This window comes from Oryzias latipes, chromosome 4, assembly GCF_002234675.1.
Source record: "Oryzias latipes chromosome 4, ASM223467v1".
Lineage (NCBI taxonomy): Eukaryota > Metazoa > Chordata > Actinopteri > Beloniformes > Adrianichthyidae > Oryzias > Oryzias latipes.
Window position 1 is genome coordinate 26,834,278 of NC_019862.2, and position 20,122 is coordinate 26,854,399.

The 20,122-nt window shown below is 41.4% G+C and overlaps 2 protein-coding genes across 2 annotated transcripts; one reads left to right on the top strand and one right to left on the bottom strand.

Annotated features, from left to right (window-relative positions):
- The first annotated feature begins 277 nt into the window (after positions 1-277).
- On the top strand, positions 278-5,795 carry ubxn6 (UBX domain protein 6). The gene is made up of 11 exons (XM_004068196.4): positions 278-465; positions 848-1,005; positions 2,208-2,272; positions 2,391-2,519; positions 2,633-2,730; positions 2,873-2,948; positions 3,021-3,105; positions 3,214-3,433; positions 3,644-3,774; positions 4,346-4,494; positions 4,751-5,795. Exons 1-11 carry the CDS (start codon positions 383-385, stop codon positions 4,874-4,876), a joined length of 1,320 nt encoding a protein of 439 aa, XP_004068244.1. The 5' UTR covers positions 278-382; the 3' UTR covers positions 4,877-5,795.
- A 656-nt stretch (positions 5,796-6,451) lies between these two features.
- chaf1a (chromatin assembly factor 1 subunit A) lies at positions 6,452-20,067 on the bottom strand. The gene is made up of 16 exons (XM_004068197.4): positions 19,763-20,067; positions 18,756-18,803; positions 17,063-17,679; positions 16,816-16,866; positions 16,440-16,684; positions 16,252-16,333; positions 16,079-16,147; positions 15,620-15,837; positions 12,907-13,075; positions 12,464-12,544; positions 11,086-11,181; positions 9,835-10,084; positions 8,919-9,069; positions 7,461-7,770; positions 7,268-7,349; positions 6,452-7,099 (listed from the first exon to the last, which is right to left on the bottom strand). The coding sequence occupies exons 1-16, from the start codon at positions 19,824-19,826 to the stop codon at positions 7,008-7,010; spliced, it is 2,625 nt and encodes an 874-aa protein (XP_004068245.1). The 5' UTR covers positions 19,827-20,067; the 3' UTR covers positions 6,452-7,007.
- Positions 20,068-20,122: the final 55 nt, after the last annotated feature.

Sequence of the window (20,122 nt, forward strand, 5' to 3'; positions counted from 1 at the left end):
GTTATTATGGGTATGGAATGAGTGTCAGACAAGGGTCATTCAAAGTTTGTTAAAAGAAATTTTTTTTGAATAAATACATCTTCCTTGTAGGATGCTTATCTGAAAAAATAAATAGTTGAATAAACAAACATTCTTGCAAAAAAATGTATATTTAAACCTTTACATTTCACCTTTATAGTTCCCCGAAAAGTTACTTTAGAATATGTGAAATAAACGTTTGCACATGAAGTTCCAATTACAGCCACACGAAGGCGACACTTGCGTTTGCTGGGCGGAAGTGGTTTCCTCTTCTGTTATGTTTTGGTTCTGTTAGACGTGCACCTTAGCTAAGTCAGTGGTTGTCGTTTTTTCGTTTTTTTCCCCCCACGACAGCTAAACAAAAATGAAGAAGTTTTTTGAAGACTTAAAAAAGGACGTGAAGTTTAAATCAGCTGGACCCGGAAAGAAGCTAACCGAGGACTCAAGGTAAACTGGGCGCTTAGAAAAACGTCACTAGGCTAATTAAAAGTAATCTAACTATCTTAACAGGGATCATTGTAAAACAGTGCAAGCATGGTTTCTGTCTGATCCCCTCCCATCGACAGTCGATCGATTTGAACACCTCACAGATCGATAAGCATTGTACTGTAGCCGACTAAATCCATCGGCTGATTATTTCAAGAGAATTCCGGCTTTTGTGACACCCCTCCCCTAATTTGGTAAAATTACATTACGTGTGCAAACTATCTAAAAAAATAAAAGAGCGGAGCTCCGGATCATCTGCCGGAAGCTGATAACATTTACTAAATACCGGAACCTTCCTGTGGTTGTGATCCTTACGTGTTTCTCTCATCACTAAACCGTTCAGCTCCAACTCCAAGCCCGCCCGGAGCGACTGCAACTCCCGGCAAAACCGCCGTCCTCCCAGCGAAGGAGCGCAGATGGCCGGAGCCGCCGCCCTGGCCAGGATCGAGCACCAGCAGCGCCCCAAGGTGCACACCTCCCAGGACGCGATCAGGATCCAGGGTGAGAGACGGGGGGCTGCACGAGCCCACCCGAAGATGGCTGTCTTCTGGGGGTTGACATGGCATGCAGACTTGGATTACATCGATGTTGTTATCCTGTCGACCAAAAAATGGATATTAAGGAGGATCCTTTTGTAGACCAAACTGAGGGGGTGTGAACTGACCTGATACGGTGTTGAAGGTGATGATGATCTAAATCATATAAGTTTAATCAGCTTCTGGTGACTCGTTTAATCACTAAAGTAGTGACAGATTGGTTACATATGACAATAGAAATGTAAAATAATATAAATTCATTTTTTTAAAGATGAGGTAGTGTTTTTTGTCAGTCGATAAATGAAAATGGATCACAAAACCAGGGGTCTGCAACCTGAGGCTACGTGTGGCTGTTTTACCCTTCTACTGTGTTTCTCTGGTTAATAAGAATAAACAGTACCTGTAAAGTAAAAAGCAAGTTTCTCCATCAATCCTTTGTAGTTTACCAAATTCGTACCAAAACACGGACGGATTTTTACGTTTAAAATCAATATAATGCCAGTATCAGAATTCATACTTAAGATGTATCAGATTATAACGCAGATCGTCTGTTTTTGAACTCAGGGATTTTAAATGCATCTCATGGTTTAAAAAATACAGAAGAGTCACTTAATCAGCTCTAATTTAGTTTGTTAGATTGATGAATTTCTGGCTGAGATGCAACACAAATGGTAAAATAAAGTAATGACACTACATTCGCTGCACTGAGTGGATCCTTTGTGGCATGGGGTGTTTTTTATTTTTGAAGGGAAGTCATGGGTCTATGAATCAAGTCATAAACTATTCAGATTTTGGGGGAAAAAAGGCTATTTTATGTTTATCTTTATGTTTTATCCATGCCAAAAACAAAAGTTGATTCATATTTATCATAGTCGTAACAGAAACAAAAATACAAATCTGTGCTTTTTTTCCTCTAAAGGGAGAAATAAGACTTTTGTGGCTCCTTCCCAAATGGAATTGAAGGTTGCGGACTAAACGGTCTAAACGGACCAAATGTTTTTCACCAAGGGCAGCAGAGAGAGAGGTGGTGACCTCTGACCTTGTGTGGTTTCGATGCTGTGTAGTTTCCAGCCCCTTCAACTGTTTCCAGTCACACCCAAATCTCCGGAGAGCTTTCTGTCTGTGAAAGAGCAGTATTCCTGTGAGTTCATTTGTTTATGTTTACAGTCAAAAAAGAGCTGGAAGCGGAGGCAGCGGCAGTGGCTGAAAAGGAAAAAGCAGCAACGGCAGAGGTACGAGTGCAATGAAGCAGAGGGTTTGCAGTTTACTGATGTTTATGGTGAACAGTGACATCGAACAGCAGATAAGTAACAATAAAACCGTCTGTTTTTTATTTTTTCTTTTATTCAGGGATCCAAAGTGCCGGTGAAAGATCCAGCGTGCTTCTCAGTGTCAGGTGTTTACTTTACCTGTCCGCTCACCGGAGCGACACTGTCCAAGAGTGAGAGGGAAGTGCACATCAAAGAGGCGATCCTGATGGTGGGTCTCCTGCACTTTTAGCCCCGCCCCCCCGAGATGCGTTGATTTGAAAACAGACAAAAATAATCCCGCTTCTGTTGTTGATAAAATACGGACTGTTTTTACACCAACAGCGCTTTGAGGAAGATCCAGTCGAAGCTTCAGTCATGATGGTGCACACCTTTAACAAAGATAAAGAGAAAGTGAAGGCAGCCGTGGAAATCATCAGCAAGTAAGACGTTCATTGCTGATTCTATTAATTAGACTAATCAAACTCCACCTTCATGAGGATTTAACTTCCTATTAGAATACAGTTCAAACATTAATTTCTACTGTTTGGTCTCTGACTCCAAAATACCTCTTTGTTTTTACAGATATGTTGAAAATATTTGCAAAAATCCAACAGAGGAAAAGTACAGAAAAGTCAGAGTCAGCAACAAGGTTTTCCAGGTGACGATCAAACTGTTTCCTTTGACTCTTGGCTCTGCCCACACAAAGTAATGAGAATTATTTGTCTTTCAGGAGAAAGTGCGTTGTGTGGAGGGCAGTCGAGAGTTTCTGCAGGCTCTGGGCTTCATCAGCATTATGCTCCCAGTAGATGGACAAGGTAAAATAATCCAGACAATTATTTTACCTTCTTCTTATTTTTTTTTGAATCTGAGATTATTGCTAGTTTATCTTTTGCTTACATGTGTCTGTCTGTCATGGATGTCAGAAGAGGAAGAGGAGTTCCTGGTGTTGCCGGAAGCAAATCCCGATGCCTTGGAGCTGATGAAGGAGCAGCGAGATCGCCTTCAGAGGGGAGAGCCCGTCAGAGCAAAGTTGGACCGGCAGCCTCGAGCTTTTCGGCCCTCCCCTCACGCACAACAATTCGAGTTGCCGCCTGAGTTCTACAACCTGACAGCAGAGGAGCTCAGGAAGGAGCAGCAGCAGAGGTGGATGACATCACAGAATCAGTACTCTTTAAATTGGCTTCTGACTTAACATAAACACTAGATATCTCTTCATTTTGGTTTCATCTGTGAATAAATCTTCCCTCCTCCTGACAGGGATCTTCTTGCCTCATTTTCAACATGTGGTACTGAAGGCTGTCTAAAATAATCCTCAGCACTCGGATTAATTAGAGTTGAATTTTTGTTCTTCAGGAGTGAATTGGTGGAGAAGAACGCCATGCTGCGCACCAAAGCCATGAGGGAGAAGGAAGAACAGAGGGAGAGGAAGAAGTACAACTACACCCTGCTCAGGGTCAGGTTGCCTGATGGGAACCTGCTACAAGGTAGAAGCTCACTGATCTTTGTCGACTCGTCATAAAACAGAGACTGAGTTATATGTCTCAATCTTTATAGACCCACTCCAATTAAATGTTTTTGGTATTTTAACATGTTCATATCATATTTTCTTTTTATGATGGAGGACATGTATAGCAAAAATCAAGCTTGAAATTGCATTTCTGACATTTCTTTATTCAAATTGTTATGAATAAGAAGCAGATGAAAAAAGGCAGTTGGGACTATCAGGGACTGTAAGCTAGCGAGGGAGCACGTAAACAGCTAGATGATGGGAAGGGGGGGACCAGGCTTACTCTGCCCTAACAGTCCTGCCCCCTGCCGTTCTGCAGAAACTATGTCCTAGAAAACGACACAGATTATATAAATTCACTTCCTTCCACTTCCTTTCAACCAATATTTAATTTTATGTCTAATTATCCTAAGTTTGATTCCATGTCAAATCAAATCAAAAATTAAAAAAAGACCACTTTTACATTAGATCAAAAGCTGATAGGAGTGGGACTTTAAAGTTTGGGAATACTCTAGAAATATTTCACCGCCCTGTCCGTGACTCCGCAGGGACGTTCTATGCTTGGGACCGCCTCCCTGTGCTGTTTGAGTTTGTGCGGGAGTCTCTGGTGGACGGCTGGCAGCCCTTTGAACTCATCGCTCCTGGGGGTCAAAAGCTTCAAGAGTCTGAAGAAGTCAGTTTTGCTGAATCTAACTTGGTGAGTTGAAAGTTTTTAGTTTTTCTGATGGTATGGATCAAAACCAGAAAAACAGACGTGTTTTACAGTTAACGGGGCAAACACCCGGAAATTTTATTTACACAATAATTTATTTGTATCCCAGCTTCTATTAATGTTTTTGTTGTAAACATGCGCCAAAAAATGTTTGACCTTCTACACATTTTCTATCATACAAAGATGATGAGAAACTATTTTTTCCAGAATTACAGGTGATGTTTAACTGCTCTCTGTCTAGGTCCCTGCAGCCCTGATTACATTTGCGTGGGACGCAGCCGTGCAGGCGGACATCGCAGCTGCAGGCGGACAGAGCCAGAGTCTGCTCAAGCCGCAGCTGCTTGAAACCATCGGGACGTTGAGCTGAGCCCTGACCTCATCCCTCCCTCCCTGCTACCTCCATCTCCCACACGCACGCACAGCCAGGGGGAAAAGTGTCCCGTGATAAAAGTGATAAATGTATTTTTGTAAACTCTAACCTGAGGTAGAATCAGAGAAAGACAGAGGAGCGACTTTGTTTCGCTGAGCATGAACACTCAGCAGGTTGTGTTGAAGGAAGCTGTCAACTTATTTTTGTTGCATTGTGCGTGTGAACGCGGTTTAGTTGATGTTCTCTTGTAGCAGCCCTTTGGTGCTCGTACCAACAAATCCAGCAGTCAGGTAGTCTCTGAATTCTTCTCTGTTAACACTTTCTTCCTTTTTTAAGGGTGTATGTTGGGTCAGGAAGCTCCTGCTTTTCCTGTTCAGTAGCCGTCTGGCTTTGTTTTGTTGTTGTACAGCAGATCCTTTCTGTGGGAACTTTAGCTGTGAGCAAAACTCACAGCTTTTCTTCATCAGACTGAGACCAAGAAAGGCATCTGTCATTGCAGGTAGCTGTAGATCTTAATGCAAGAGAGACTGACTGTAACCATGTCCCAAGTATTATTCCACTTTTCCAACCTGAAGCACTTTTGAAAGAGTATTTAAATGTTCTAAACAGCTTTTACTGTTAAACTAAACCCGGCATCGCCTGCTTCTGTGATCAGCTCTTTGAGTTTGGATGTGATTTATTTCTGTCCAGATCGGCAGCATGAATTTCTGCCATCCGAGATTTCTGGAGAATAATGAAATCATGTGAAACAGTTTTCAAATAAACAATGTATCAATGTTTTGATGACCCACTTTATAAGTTGGCAGAAAGTCGTTAGCTGGTCTGTTATTTAAACCAAATTCTCACGCTTTTCCTGCTAGTCTACAATGACATGTGACAAATAACATTTGAAATAAATGAAATTGGATTACATTAAAAGTACATAAATAGCATTTGTGGTCTGGAGTTGGCAAAAGCAAGTTCAAGACAAGTTTGAAGTCCATTAATGAGAGGCTGCTCCCATCCATGCTCACATGTAGAAGAGCTTCACCTCTGCAGTTCTACTTTACTGCATTTGTGTTTCGTTACACAAAATTTACCGGCTGCCTGTGAACGTGTCATGTCTGTCAAACAATTGGACATTTCCAGACTTGTAACCCTTGTGCTATCCTAGGCACTTTAACTAGTGGGTCATCTAGACCCACTACTAGACAGTGCGGTGAACCTTTTTTCTTCAATGATTTGTGATCTTCACTGGTGTCCATGGATTACATGAAATCTTTCCACCTTTGTCATGGTAGGGAGAACACGTCAATGTAAGGATCGGGTCATCTGGACCCCATAGGATAGCACAAGTTAAAGTGGCAGTAAGCAAAAAAGTTTAGCTACACGATCAATTAGGTTTGGGGTATCCTCACATGACCCGATACTCTTGAGATGAATAGATTCGTTTCATCTCCTCACTGGAACAAACACAATCAAACCACCACAAAATGAAGTTGGGGCAGCCAGGTTTTTTTTAAAACACAGAAATGTACTTGTTTCACCAATTACTTGAGGTTTTTAAATAAGCATGGACGGCAATCTGTCAAATAATGCTTAAATTCACCTTTATTATAGCAATGCCTCCGTTCATCTCTATAGGTTCTGGTCAAGTGCAGGGTTGAAGTTGTAGCCTCTACTGTCTAGTACTGAGTGATAGAGGAAATGTAAAAGGTGCAGTACTTTTTATTTATACTTAATGAATGTATCCCGTTCAAGTATTCTTAGAAAATATAGAATACATATTTATAAAAACAGACTGTATCTAGCTGTACACACCACTCCAGTGAGGAATCTGAGAGGGATTACACTGAATAAAGGAATCAAAGGAAATCACGTAAATGTACAGATGAATTTTTAGCGCTGTTCTTCAACCATTTCTATTTACAGTTAGGCAAAAAAGAAAATATGATGCTTTTTTTGTTCTCGACCGCTCCAGAAAGCAACGGCAAAACCTCTCCTCCCTTCTCAAAGACGCTCGTCCAAAACCCACTGAATTTAGAAAATGTTTGAAACTTTTTCTGCTTCACGTTTCCAGGAGACACGACCCGTCTTGGACAGAGTTCTAAACCCGTGGTTTGGATGGGGGCAGCAGTCGGTCCAGTCTTCAGATGTTGTTATCATGGAGAGAAGAGGAATCAGAGGGGGTGACCTCCATGGGATTGTCCGTCTCACTGGGGGGGCTGTCTTGGTTGGGACCTAAAAACAATTTTTTTTTTTTACTTAACTATTAAAATCTTTGCAGAACATGAAAGGCTGAAGAGGACCAGCTGTTCTAGCATTTACCAGAACGGTGTGTTTCACCCCTCAATCATGAGTAAAAATGACAAGTGTGTTAAAGCAACCATCTGTTCTATGTTAGCTGACCGTTCTGAGTAGAAACGATGATGCAGTCGTCCTCATCATCCTCAGTGTCAGCCTGGAAACCGTCAGCCTCTGTTGCTTCAGTCTGAAGGAGAAAAGAGCTGCAGTCAGAGACGATGTTCTTCATCCAGCGACCAGAAGACTTCCCAGAAAAACAAATCCAACATAAAAACTGGAAGGGGTGATCGGTGACTACCTGCCGCGGTTCAGAACGCCTCTTCATAAACTTTGTTATGGACAGGCTGCCTGTACTCTTCCTCTTGCTGGAGGAGGAAGGCATGGAAGGTGTAGTGGGAGGATTCCCCTGAGGGTTTGCAGGAGGCAGGTTTTCCTCACGGGACTCCTCTCGAGCTCCTGTGGTGAGGTAGGTCCAGTGGCAGGGAACCGGCAGAGCCTCCTGACCGTAGCGGGACAGAACCTCAGCGTGCACATACCAGCAGCAGCGCCGAAAGTTTGAACGCTTCTCATAGACCGCGTTGCTCCTGATGAGACGTTTCAGCTGTATTCTGATCAAAGAGGAAAGGAACAGACATCCATCAAATGTGGCTTTATATCAGGGGTGGGCAAACTACGGCCCGCGGGCTGGATCCGGCCCACCTCCATGTTTGGTCCGGCCCACTGAACAATATCAGAGACCCATGTTTTGTTTTGTTCTAATCTGGCCACACGATCAAGACGTGACATTTTCTTCCAACCTTCTGCAGTCTGTGTCCCGATCTGAAACCCTCTAAAAGTCTCTGTCAAACAGAACAGAAGACAGTCTTCCCTTTCTGCGTCGCAGTTCATCGTTCAGGGTTTAGCTCGTTCTATTAGAGCATGTTGTTTTTTTAAACGGCGCACCCTGTTCTGGGCCCTGATTGGCTGGAGACCCTGTCAATCAATCTCCTCCGTGTCTCCTGTACAGAAACACAGAGCTCTTCAGATCTACAGCAATCTGCGATCGATCACAGATCAGATCTTTGTTTTCATTTCAAGATCCTGGACCTAATTTCTATGAAGGTTTGAGAATTTAAGTGTGAAAATTTTCATGTCTGTCTGAGAAAAGTGTAGAACGTGGGCAGTGAGGAGTTTTACTGCCATAAACATCTGTAATCAGACTCCGTGGATTTCACCAATCAGGGTTAATTTTAGAGTGCAACTCCCGCAATAAACGAGGAAACTCTATACTGGTGAAACGGTAACGCAGAAATATGCGTAGCTGCAGCAGAAGACAGAAATATGCTTTTTCCTTATTGTTTTCATTATTTTTTTAAATGTATCAGTATATTTTTTCTAAAATTTGGCTTTGAAAATCATGGTGTTATTTGGTCCTTGCTTTATTTCATAAATAATGTTATTTTATGAAACGGATCATGAACGAATGAAACTTTATTCATACAGCATTTTACAACTTCTTGAAGGTAGCAAAGGGCTTCACAATAAAAAATAGATCTAAAATGAGAACCAAAGTTTTAACTAAAATCTCTAGAATATTCTGTTTTTGAATATAATTTTCAATCCAAATGCTTTCATCTACATTCCATGTTATGTCATTCTCACTCCACGCATCTGCTCATGGTCCGGCCATTCTGTCCAATTTTAGAACCCAATGTGGCCCGTGAGATAAACCCCCCCCCGGTTTATATGGTGCTACAGGCAAACACAGCTTTGTTACCTGGTGGGAATGTTGTCTGTTTGGCTCTGAGGTGTGACTGAATCCGGTGATGATGCTGAGGAGCTTTGACGGTAAAACTCCTGAAACTCGGTGATGATCACTTTGCTGCTGTTGACATTGCCATGCAGCAGCGGCAGCAGCTGACCAAGCACTGTTGGAAAGATGTAAACATGAGACGAGTGAGTATTGGACCATTTTAGTTTTAGAGATGACGCCTCAATAACACGATCTTTGACACATCGTAACTTCAACTGTTTATGCGATCAACACCATCCAGGTGATTCTAATTAAAGAAGAGCTGCTTTTCATACTGGCAGCTGCTTTTCTATGCTGCAGGATCCGCTTATTTCTGCCGAACACTTCAGAGGTAGTGCACTTTGCAAGTCTCTCAGCTGGCCTGGGATTGCCTGAAGAGCTGAAGGAAGTGGACGGGGAGAGGGAAGCCTGGGCATCTTTGCATCGACTTCTGCCCAGCAACCCGGTCCAGGATGAGCGGAGGAGATGGACGGATGGACTTTACTACTGTCAAGTGTTGCTCATCAGTGCAAAGCTACTTTTCTCTGCCTCAGAATTTGCTGGAATTACGTTAACTGCGTAAATGGTCGAAGGGTTACGGTAGTCAAAAGACTGGAGCTAAAAGACCGTTGTAAAAAAGTTAAAGATCAAAATAAAAAAGGTCACGCTGTTTGTTAATTGTGTCTATAACGATCTTTCAGACTATTCTCTAAAGTCATCAGACTTTAAACAAATTTCAGCTATAACTGAATTTAAACAAACGTTTCATCTCAAAGTTTGTTGTTCTTCATAAGGGCCACCAAACAAAGCTACAACTGCGATCGTCATGCCAACAAAAGGCCTGTAGAGACCCACAATGGAGCACATGAGCATAAATCTCTGGGCGTTATGAAGTACTTACAGTGATCTTCCCTCTGAACCCTCTGCGACAGCTCCTCTGGACTTGGACTGGTGTCCGTTTTTGGCAGAGGCTCAAACAAACACACAGCATAACACTGGAAGCTCTCCAGACCATCTCCGTCTCCCTCCCAGACACAGCCTCTGACCACAGGCTCCAGCACCTTCATCTTCTTTTTGCTGGACATCAGTTCATCCCACTCTCTAGCTTTGAGCTTCTGACGCAGTTTCTGTTTTTCCAGGTCACCACCCTCCTGAAAAGTTTCACATTTGTTTAAAGTGATTAATGGAAAAAAGCAAAAGGAAAATCCTAAAAAGACCAGACATAGATTAACCATGTTTGACATAACAACCGCACATTGCCCCTCATTGCAGCCAAAATGTGTGCGCTTTTGAAAAAAATGTGTATTTTGTACAGTTGGGTGAAAAAGTAAATGGCGTATACTTATATAGCGCTTTTCTACCTACAAGGCCCAAGGCGCTTTACAGTCACAGTCCCATTCACACACACATTCACACACTGGTGGCGGCTCCGCTGCTGAGCACAGGCGCCCGCCTACCACCAGTGGCAAGGTGGGGTTCAGTGTCTTGCCCATGGGTGTGCAAGGCGGGAATCGAACCTGGGTCGACCGCCCTACCGCTGCACCACGGCCGCCCCAAAGCATCAGTCATGATTCTGCAAGTTGTCCTACTAATAAGATAAGTTTGGTCTGTAATGTTCAAAGATACACTTTAACTGTGAGACAGAATGTAAAGAAGAATCCAGGTAAATAACATGTTATTTAATTCATTCATTGAGATTTTGGGAAAAAACCCTCTTCCGCCAATGAGAACATTGAGGATGAAACGTGGCTGAATCTCCCAGCATGACAATGATCCCAAACACATTGCCCGGGCAACAAAGGAGTGGATAAGCACTTCCAAGTCCTAGCCAGTCTTAAGCCTGTCCCAAAACATCAGAGCTCTTGAGAAGATCTGCATGGAAGAATGGACCAAAATAGCCCCTACTGTTAGAAGTTAGCATTAGGAAACCTTAAAAATGACCTAAACAGACAACCTGCAGAACTTCTATACTCTCCTGAAAGTAATTTTCCCTCTTCTGCATCAATAGCGTCATTGAAGCTTTAGTAAATGCTCATTCTTGTAAAATAAACTTCAGAACCTGACGGTCCTAAAACTGACTGAGCCTTTTAAGTTTGACTTAACAAAATCAACCTGAGTGGCAAACGTTTAGTGTTAAAAAAACATCCAATACCTCCTCTAAGGCCCCTTCATCTTCTGAGAGGTAGCCATGAGGAACAAAGAAGCCGTCATCATCATCGTCATCTTCTCCTCCTTCCTCTTCATCTTCCTGCAAAAGATGAAATGAAATCACTGAATAAATAATGCTAGTACTTTTTAAATTCACCAAAATTTATTTAATATGTATTGTAACGATAAATGCCTTTAACCACCATTATATAATCAATAAGCCAATAATAAACATGTTGTCCTTAGGACTGTGTAAAAAACCCTTTAATGTCTGTTGTTTTGTGCTGATCGAGTTTGTTTTTATGCTTTACTGTTATGTCATCATTTCTATTTTTGTTTTACTGCCCTTTAAAGCTGAATGAGGCTTTATTTTGACATTAGAACAACAGGTTGAACTTCTTTAAAGCGTGCAAGGAAATCAAATCAATGGTTTCTTGGTAGGAATGGGCTGCCTTGGACACAGCACAGCAGACGCCACCTAGAGGTCTCACGGCTCATCAAAAGTTGAACGTGTCATGAAGAATTGTTGGATCCACAGCTCCTCTGAAAAATCAGGGAAAATATTTCCCAAAAATCGCTTCATTCGTAGCCACGGCAACATGTAAGGAGGTTGCAGCGCCACGGCCTGAATGAGACACCAACATCTCCTGTGATAGATGATGATGAGCGCTAGTGCTGCGGCAGAAATTTGAACATATCTGCTGTAAATCATTGTCACCATTTTTTTGAATGAGTTGGTTCGCATTTATTCACACGATTATGTTTCAAAGGAAACAGTTTCTATTTCAGTATTAAACATTTTTTTTGAATTTCGATAGTTTTGCACATGTGTAATGGAAACCAAGCTACTGTTGTCTGGCTCCAAAATGGCTAGCTCCGCATCACAGAAAAATGGAGACCGCATTGGCTTCACTCTGTTTGAGCCAGAAGTAAGACATTTCCTTTGGGAGACGTCACGCAGGATCCGTCTTCTCTTACACAAGCAATGGTATAAGTTGTGGCCATTTATGGTATTTCCAATAAAAGTAACCATTTTAAACCTCACGCTTTTGGAACCTAAAATTCCAGGAGAGATTTTATTGGAGGAGGAGTGGCAAACGTCAAATGTCAATAGTTTTCAAAACAACAAAAAGTTTGTAATAAAGTTTTAAAAAGTTACCCTAAAAAGGTACGCAAGAACAAAAAGGCAATATGATAAGAAACACGATTTACATTCTAATAAGTCACCCCCATCCCAAAAATATCAAAAGAGGTTTAACGATGCAAAAACTTGAGAGAAAACAACAAACATGGAAGTTTAGGTGAGAGGAAAATGTTATTATAAAATAATGTGGAGAAAAGTTGAAAACAGGCAAAAATTGTTGGGATTTAATAAATCTTACCCCTTCACTGTGAGACAGGGACTCTCCTGGTTCCTCTTCCTCCCATTCTTCATCACTGTCCACCTCATAGTCAAGCAAATCCTGTGCAAAGACAACACATTTATTTACAATCTAAATTCTTAGGGTAATAGGGTAATTTTCCATAAACGGATTCAAATTTAAATGCGATGGAAAAGCAAAGACGTGCCTGAAAACCCATCTAAAACAAGCAGTTCTCAAATTGCCATCCTAAAATAATAGTAATATTAATAACAATCCTAGGAAAAGACAAAAAAAGAGGGGGAAAAAGAGAGAAAAAAAGAAAGAAAAAAAACGATCCAAATGATTCCAAAAAAAAAAAATTTTTTTAATGAATGTAACATTAAATCTAGCGTCACACTTTTTGAACAGTTTGTAGTTTTTCTACTATAAAAGCTGATTTTAGAAAACTAACGGTAGTTTACCTTGTCTTGTTTGAAGGGGCAGCGAGGGGAAATACTTGAAGTCTTTTTACTCCAGGTGCCCCAGTACGCTGGACGGTAGTTCTCATGGAACTGCAGCAGTTTCATGGGTCCGTAGCGTTTGCGATCCGGTACTCCATCTGGTTTTGCCCCTTCGGCAACTATACAGTCACTGAGGGAACAGGTCAATGTGAAAGGGTTAAAAGGTAGCGGGGAATAAATAAAAACAGAGTACCGTAATTTCCGGACTACAAGCCGCTACTTTTTTCCTGCGCTTACAGCCCTGCGGCTTTTTCAGTGACGCGGCTAATTTATGGATTTAATTAGCGGCTGCCATGTACGTATTTTCGAACTCAGTGAATAGTTTGAATTCTCTATCTAACACCAAGCACGAGGCATTTTTATTCAACACACCTCTAAGCAGCCAAACAGCATGGACTTGACTTCAGGTCTTAGACACTTCAGTCATGGTTCAACAAAACGAAACACGCATGCCCGGCCGCATCCCAGAATCCTTTGGGGCCATTAGACCCAACGTGCACGTGATCGCCGCTACATTATGATGAAGCTTTCAAGTTAAAAGCAATCGTTAAAAGCAGCGTAAAAAAGTCCACCGTCACCAACGGGTTTGGAAAAGCCGGTTTGCTGCGTGACGGAGAGAACAGCGCATGGAGTGAATGTACACTCCATTTACGGTTTCTAAGGAAAACGTAAAAGCGGAATTTTGCTTTGAAAAACTCACAGCCTCCGTGTGAGCTGGAGACATCTTCTCCTGCTGATTGAGCTGCGGGGCCGATGGCAGTCTGATGGCTCCCACACGTAACAACGCACCCGCCCCTCATACACAAAACGTACAGTTTTAAGTCCGATTGCTTTGCACAGAAACGATTTGCTCCATCCACCGGCGCAACGGGGACGAAGTGCTCCTCCTTGAAGCTGCCCTGGCCAGAGGTGTCGGAGTAGATAGGAAGGGGAGACAAGGAGCGCGCGGGGCGGGAGCGGAGCGCAGAGGCTTCTGAATTCTGACGCACGCGCCGCACTGAGGCGCGCGCTTTTCAGTCGCCGCTGCTTTATTTTACCGTTGTGTTTTCTAACCAGTCCTGTTACTCCCATAACGCTGCTGCGACACAAGCGGAAGGAGAGCTTTTCCCGTTCACCCCTCCATGCACTGCTGCTACTTGCTAATTCTTAAACACGTACAACAGAATGGCGAGCCGGGCGTTGGCCCCGCCTTTAGCCCCTAAGACTCATGGGAAATGTGGAATCGCGGATGTAAATTTCCTCATTATAACTGAGGGATGTAATGTTGATTATATGGTTACTGTTTGTAATTTTATGTATGATACCTAGATTGTCAATAAGTAAAAAAAAAATGAAATAAAAACACCATAACTGAGGAACTTGTGAACAGAATATAGGTCCATGCTGTTTGTCAGATGTCGATACACTCAAATACGTGACTCAGAGGCAAAATTGGCACCACCCACAATGTGCTAATGAATTGCACTCACTCTGGGATGCTGGGCGTGATCTGTCAGGATGACAATATCGGCTATCACATGCGCGGCTTGTACTCTGATGCGGCTTGTGTATGTATAAAAGCAGTCAAACACGTGAATATGGGTGGGTGCGGCTTGTAATCGGGTGCGCTTTGTAGTCCGGAATTTACGGTAATTACATTATAAAGTTGGATTTCAATCCCAAAAATACAGCTACACAGCATTTGGTTTCACATTGTCATGTGTTTTGCTTCAAATTTGTGTTTACGGAACCAGAAAACCGCTTTTTGTGTCCTGAAAATAACTGCACACAATACAAACAATATTATTAGTAACTTTCGCATTTTTTATAATTAAAGACGAAGTTTGCAGGATAATGGAGACACACTAATAGAACATACTTGCTGGAGCAATGACCTTCAAAATACTTGCAATGTTTTTGGTTTTTGTTACCGTTATATATTATATGTTCAATAAATGACCATTTAAAATGTATCTTCTAAGAATTTCAGTTTAAATTTAAACCCTTATGGGTATAACGTTTGATCGGCTAAATCACTTTATATTCTGAGATCGAAGCAGATCGATCTGTCTGAGTCAAATCGATCTATACCAGTATAAAGCTGGCTTGAAATGAAATAAATTGATTATAATTGCTATTGGAAAATACCATTTGGATTGAGGTACAATTGGGTTATTTTACTTTAATGTCAATGTGTTGAAACACTTCAGCTGTATGTCTGAATTCCTTCACTACTCACTACATAGAGCACTATATAGTGCATTGGCCATTTTGTAGTGCTGTCCAAATTACAATTTTTACATCGAGTGCCCTAGAAATGCGTGCATTGATGCTCACTAGATTGGTAAAAAATAGACCACAATGCATTGCATTTGAACAAGTAAGAAAATGTGTTTGAATGTATTTTTTTAATAACAAATAATGACATGAATTGTTGTTCAAATGAATCATTACACCTCTATATCGATATATATACGCATTTCTGATTCAGTCTCATATTCTGAGGGTTTCATTAAATGTATGGAGTAAAACTAAATTCAAATTCTAAGATTACAAAATCAAAACAAAGTCTTATACATATAAATTTGTTGTGATGAACGTCTAAATAATTGAGGTCAAAAGGTTTCATTTTGCTGATATTCTAAAAATATTGTACTGACATTGAAATGAATGCATTTCTTCATTTTAGTTTTACCTGAGTGAGTCTGTCCGTCTGGGTTTGGTGGCTCCCGATTGCCGTGGTTTTCTCCCGATCCAGTCCTTTAGTGCGTTTGCCTTTTCAACAGGATTCAATAAACAGTGGTCCAGCTCCTCCAGAACAGAGTCCTTGCACTGAACACGGGTCAACGGCGCCAGAGCCATGTTTTCTTTGATCTCGAATGGAGCAAACTTCCCACATGCTGCTGCAAGAGTCTGTAAGTGCAGAGAAACAAGACATTGATTTTTATTGATGCAGCAGATAAGGAGAAACATGGAGACACAACCTATAAATATTTCATGAGACAGATTTCCAGACCTACACAGAACTGTCTCTCTAGAAACAGAACAACTATGACGCAAAATACAACTTCCTTTTCAGAAGAAAACGTCTTTTTTTTAAACAAAAACCGAAAAGTCTGGAGTGTAAAACGTGACAAAGTGAACATCGACAAACCTTGGGAACCTGCTGTGTTTTGGATTTCTGTAGAAACCGTGTTATTTCTGCTTTTTCCGCTTTCAGACGCTGCAAAAAGGATCAAAAGCTCATTTTAAAACCCATTTTAAACAGGACTTCAAATCTAGATTTTACTGCCTTATTAAAAACAAAAACAATATGAACAAACGTACATCCTTCTCTTCTTTCAACCGTTTCTCCTCCTCCTTAATTCGTTTTTCTTCTTCTCTCTTTCGTTTTTCTTCAAGTTTTGCTCTGAAAAACATTAACATTTGTTTCCATCAATGGTCTTCTTTGGTTTACGTTTGAGCAAACATTTGGGTGACCAGGGAAACATTTTCTCAAACAGGACATTACTCACTCTATCTTAGACTTCCGCAGCTCTTCTTTTGCTTTTACCCTTTCTGCCTTTTCTTTCTCTTCTTTTTCCTTTTTCTCACGTTTTTCACGCTCATCCTTTTCTTTTCTCTCGCGTTTCTCCTTTTCTCGTTCCTCCTTCAGCTTGCGGGCCTCCTCCTTTTTCTTTTGCTTTTCCGCTTTGGCCTCTTCTTTCTGCCGCTCCTTCTCCTGTCGCAGTCGGAGCTTTTCATCATGTTCCTGCAAACCCTAAATTCACATTATATTTAAAAAATATTTACTAATGAGGCGGATTACGTTGTGAAATTCCAACAAGAAAAATATAAGGGTTTAAAAATGCTTCAAAAATTATTGGACTGGTTGTACGATGCAAGTCTCACCTTCAAAGAGCGTCTTTTTGTGTTTTTTGGGGTCGGGGGGCTTTGCATCTCCTATAAAATAGTGACAAAAGCAAGACATGTGATGTCCTCCTGTTAAGAACTACATTAGAAAGATTTAGAGACAACATTGCATCAGTACATGTATTTTTTGAAAATACCTGTAGGTGTATTAATATGCTTTTCATTCAATAACACCTTGAAGTCCAGCATTAGTCTGATAAAAGCCCCTGAACAGATACCCGCATACCTTAGCTGTTCTGGTGGGTGTGGGGTCACCAGCTTTTCTGCTCTCTGGAGAGCTTTCAGACAGCGGGCTGCCAGGAGAAGCCGACCTGTTTTCACAACTTGAGACATTCCCTGACTCATTCTGCTCCTCCGGCTCACTGTGAGAGTCCTGTGTTGTGTCAAGTTGTGATGTAGAAACTGGAGGATCTTCCGCTTCCAACTCATCTGCTTCATCATCACTAATTATTACAGAGTCTGAGCTGCATGGTTTCAAAGTCTCCTCAACGTTGGGGGGTTGGCCAGAAAACGCTGGTTTATCCTTGGAACAAAGTTTGCTCTTTGCTGGACGACAAGCAGATGCAGGGGAGGGAAAGCCTTTGACGGGGGACGATGACTTGTCCACGGTTAAGTCAATGATCATCTTTAGATCAGAGGGCGGAGGGTGCCGGCGGCTAAAGAAGCCGTCAATCGGACCCCGACCGTTGACTAAAGGCGGCCCGCTCCGCTCAGATAAAGGTGTGGACTCGTTTTCATTGTGTCCGTCTGAGTCTCCGGGTTGAGGGCAGGCGTGGGCACAGGGGCGCTTTGGCGGCTGGTTCTCCTTGGGTTCAGTGTTAAGGCGCTTGAATGGGAGACGAGCTGGAAGCAGAATTGAACATTAGACATTTAGGACAGCTGTGTGGAGTAAACACCAGATTTAGGGATTATTCTATTTAAGTATTTGATAAAAGTAATAAATATTTATGTGTTTTACGGGTCAAGAACGTCTATAAGTTGTATTGTCACGTTGCAGATTATGTTATACGGCAACATCAAAAATTGCTTCATTCATCCATGACTTTTTTTATTGCATAACTGTAGGTTGTTCTTAGCATATATATTTAACCATAATATCCTGCACTTCTTTATTAAAATGTTATGCAAACAATATTTCAGATATTAATAAATATAAAACCAAAATTATTTATGGACTTACAGACTCACTCTGATGAAAATTGTGTTTTCAACATGTTCTTGTGGCATTTTTGACATGATGGAGGACGTATATTTATTTTATATTGTTGTGAATGAGGAGCAGACGGACAGTCGCTGTTTGAAAAAGCTTGTAGTTCTGGACGTAGAACCTACAACGGGAAGCCATAGGCTCCTTGTTTTGCTCCATTCTGATGCATCTTCATTTTCCACGTCTTAGCTGGAATCTGGTTCAAAACTGTACGGCTGGGCGAATCTGATTTTGCTCGACATTTTTGTTGCACCGCTAATTTTAGTTGGGGTTGTGGGGGGCTGTAAGCTAGCCAGAGAGCATAAACACAGATGGATGACAGAAAGTGGGGGCGGGCTTACTTCACGCCAACAGTCCCGCCCACAATTTAGAGGCGCATATTTAACAAACTCATGCCACACTGCACAAACTATGTCCCAGATTTTTTTTCTTTTTTATTATTTTGGCTAAAAACTGCACAATAATAATTAAAAGAAGATTGGAACACTTTTACAATAGATCAAAAGATCATTGGAGCGTGGAACTTTAACATACATATATATAAATAGAGAGAGAGAGATTTATATGTGTTTGTGTTTATTTATCATGTAAATCAAAAGCAAGTGACTTTAATGTGTGAGATAAATTCAACTATTCTTTAACTATTCCTCATGACCTTTTCTTTGCTTAGTACAGATACACATAAATGTGTGTAATAAAAACGTGTACTGACCTTGAATTAATTTCTTATTAGCATTATTATTTGATTTGCAGTCCATGCCTGAAAAGGAAACAAAAACAGAATCAAAAAAAGAACATTTGCAAGAAAACTGAGGGGAATACAGCAAATATATGGATATGGCCAGCACTAAAGCAGCTCTTCACATACATATTCACTATGTATACATATTCAATAGGTATGTGAAGAGACATAATAAATATTGTTACTGACAAAAAGTTAAAAATCCTAAAAATATAAAGTCAATCAAACCCCTATTGTTGTTGTTTGTTTTAGGATGGTTTGTTTATAGAAGGTAACAACAGTCATAATGCAACTGCAGCACAACAAGTGCTGATTTATTATCACAGTACTTTTAAAATGACATTGTACTACAGAACATGCAACAAATTGTTGACAATAGTTGTGTGTGAACTTTGTATCATACAATGGCTGAGTTTAGTTTGCTCTCCCGCCAACGGCTGCAGGGCTGCTAAAGGCCTGAGTCCGCGGGGCGACCCGGTCGGGTCTGTCAGCCAGTAAAAAAAAAAAAGCAGCAGCTTCCCTTTACTTCATAACAACCATAGAAATCGACTCCAACTTCATTTGACAGGACAAAGGTTGCAAACGATGCACTTATGGAACTGTCAAGCCGACAACGCATTTTACAACTTACGACCAAACTTTCGCCATAGGAACAAACATGAACTCAGTACGTGATGGGACTAGGCTAGCTTCTCAGCTAGGTTTAGGAAACTGGCATGCCATTGTGCTCACGCGACTAACATGTAGCAAACAACATATATATACAAGTAGTACTGATAATTTTCATGTATCTTCAATTTTATAATGTACCAGGGTCTATTAAAAAGTGGGTAATGTGTTTGTTTGTTTGTTGGAAAAAAAGTTGCTCCTAACACACAAAAGTTGCATTTATATTAGTGTTCAGAGCACGACACACTCCACAAAGCACACTCGCGTAAACGTGAAAACTGTTGGTTAGCTAACAGAGACGGCATTACCTCCTTTGCGTGGAGTCGATGCTGCCAAATGTCCGTCCACTGATGGGGTTTCCGCCGCCAACATCCCAACCACAGAGCCGGTCAAGGGTCGCTCCGGCGCACTTCAACACTCAACTTTAACCCCAAATGATAAAGAACTCGCTCCAGTAAGAGTATAATATCTATTTGAACGCAACGTACTTTCTACTTTATTTAAAATAAAACATATCTTCTAGTTTCGCGGCGTCCCTGTGTGCTGCCTTGATTTCGCCCTACTGTGAACCTCGCGCTCCTGAGTCGGAATTGGCGGGACTTGGTTCCCTTCCGCCAGAAACATTCTTTTGCTTTTAAGTGACTGTCAATAGACAGGACATTTTGCTC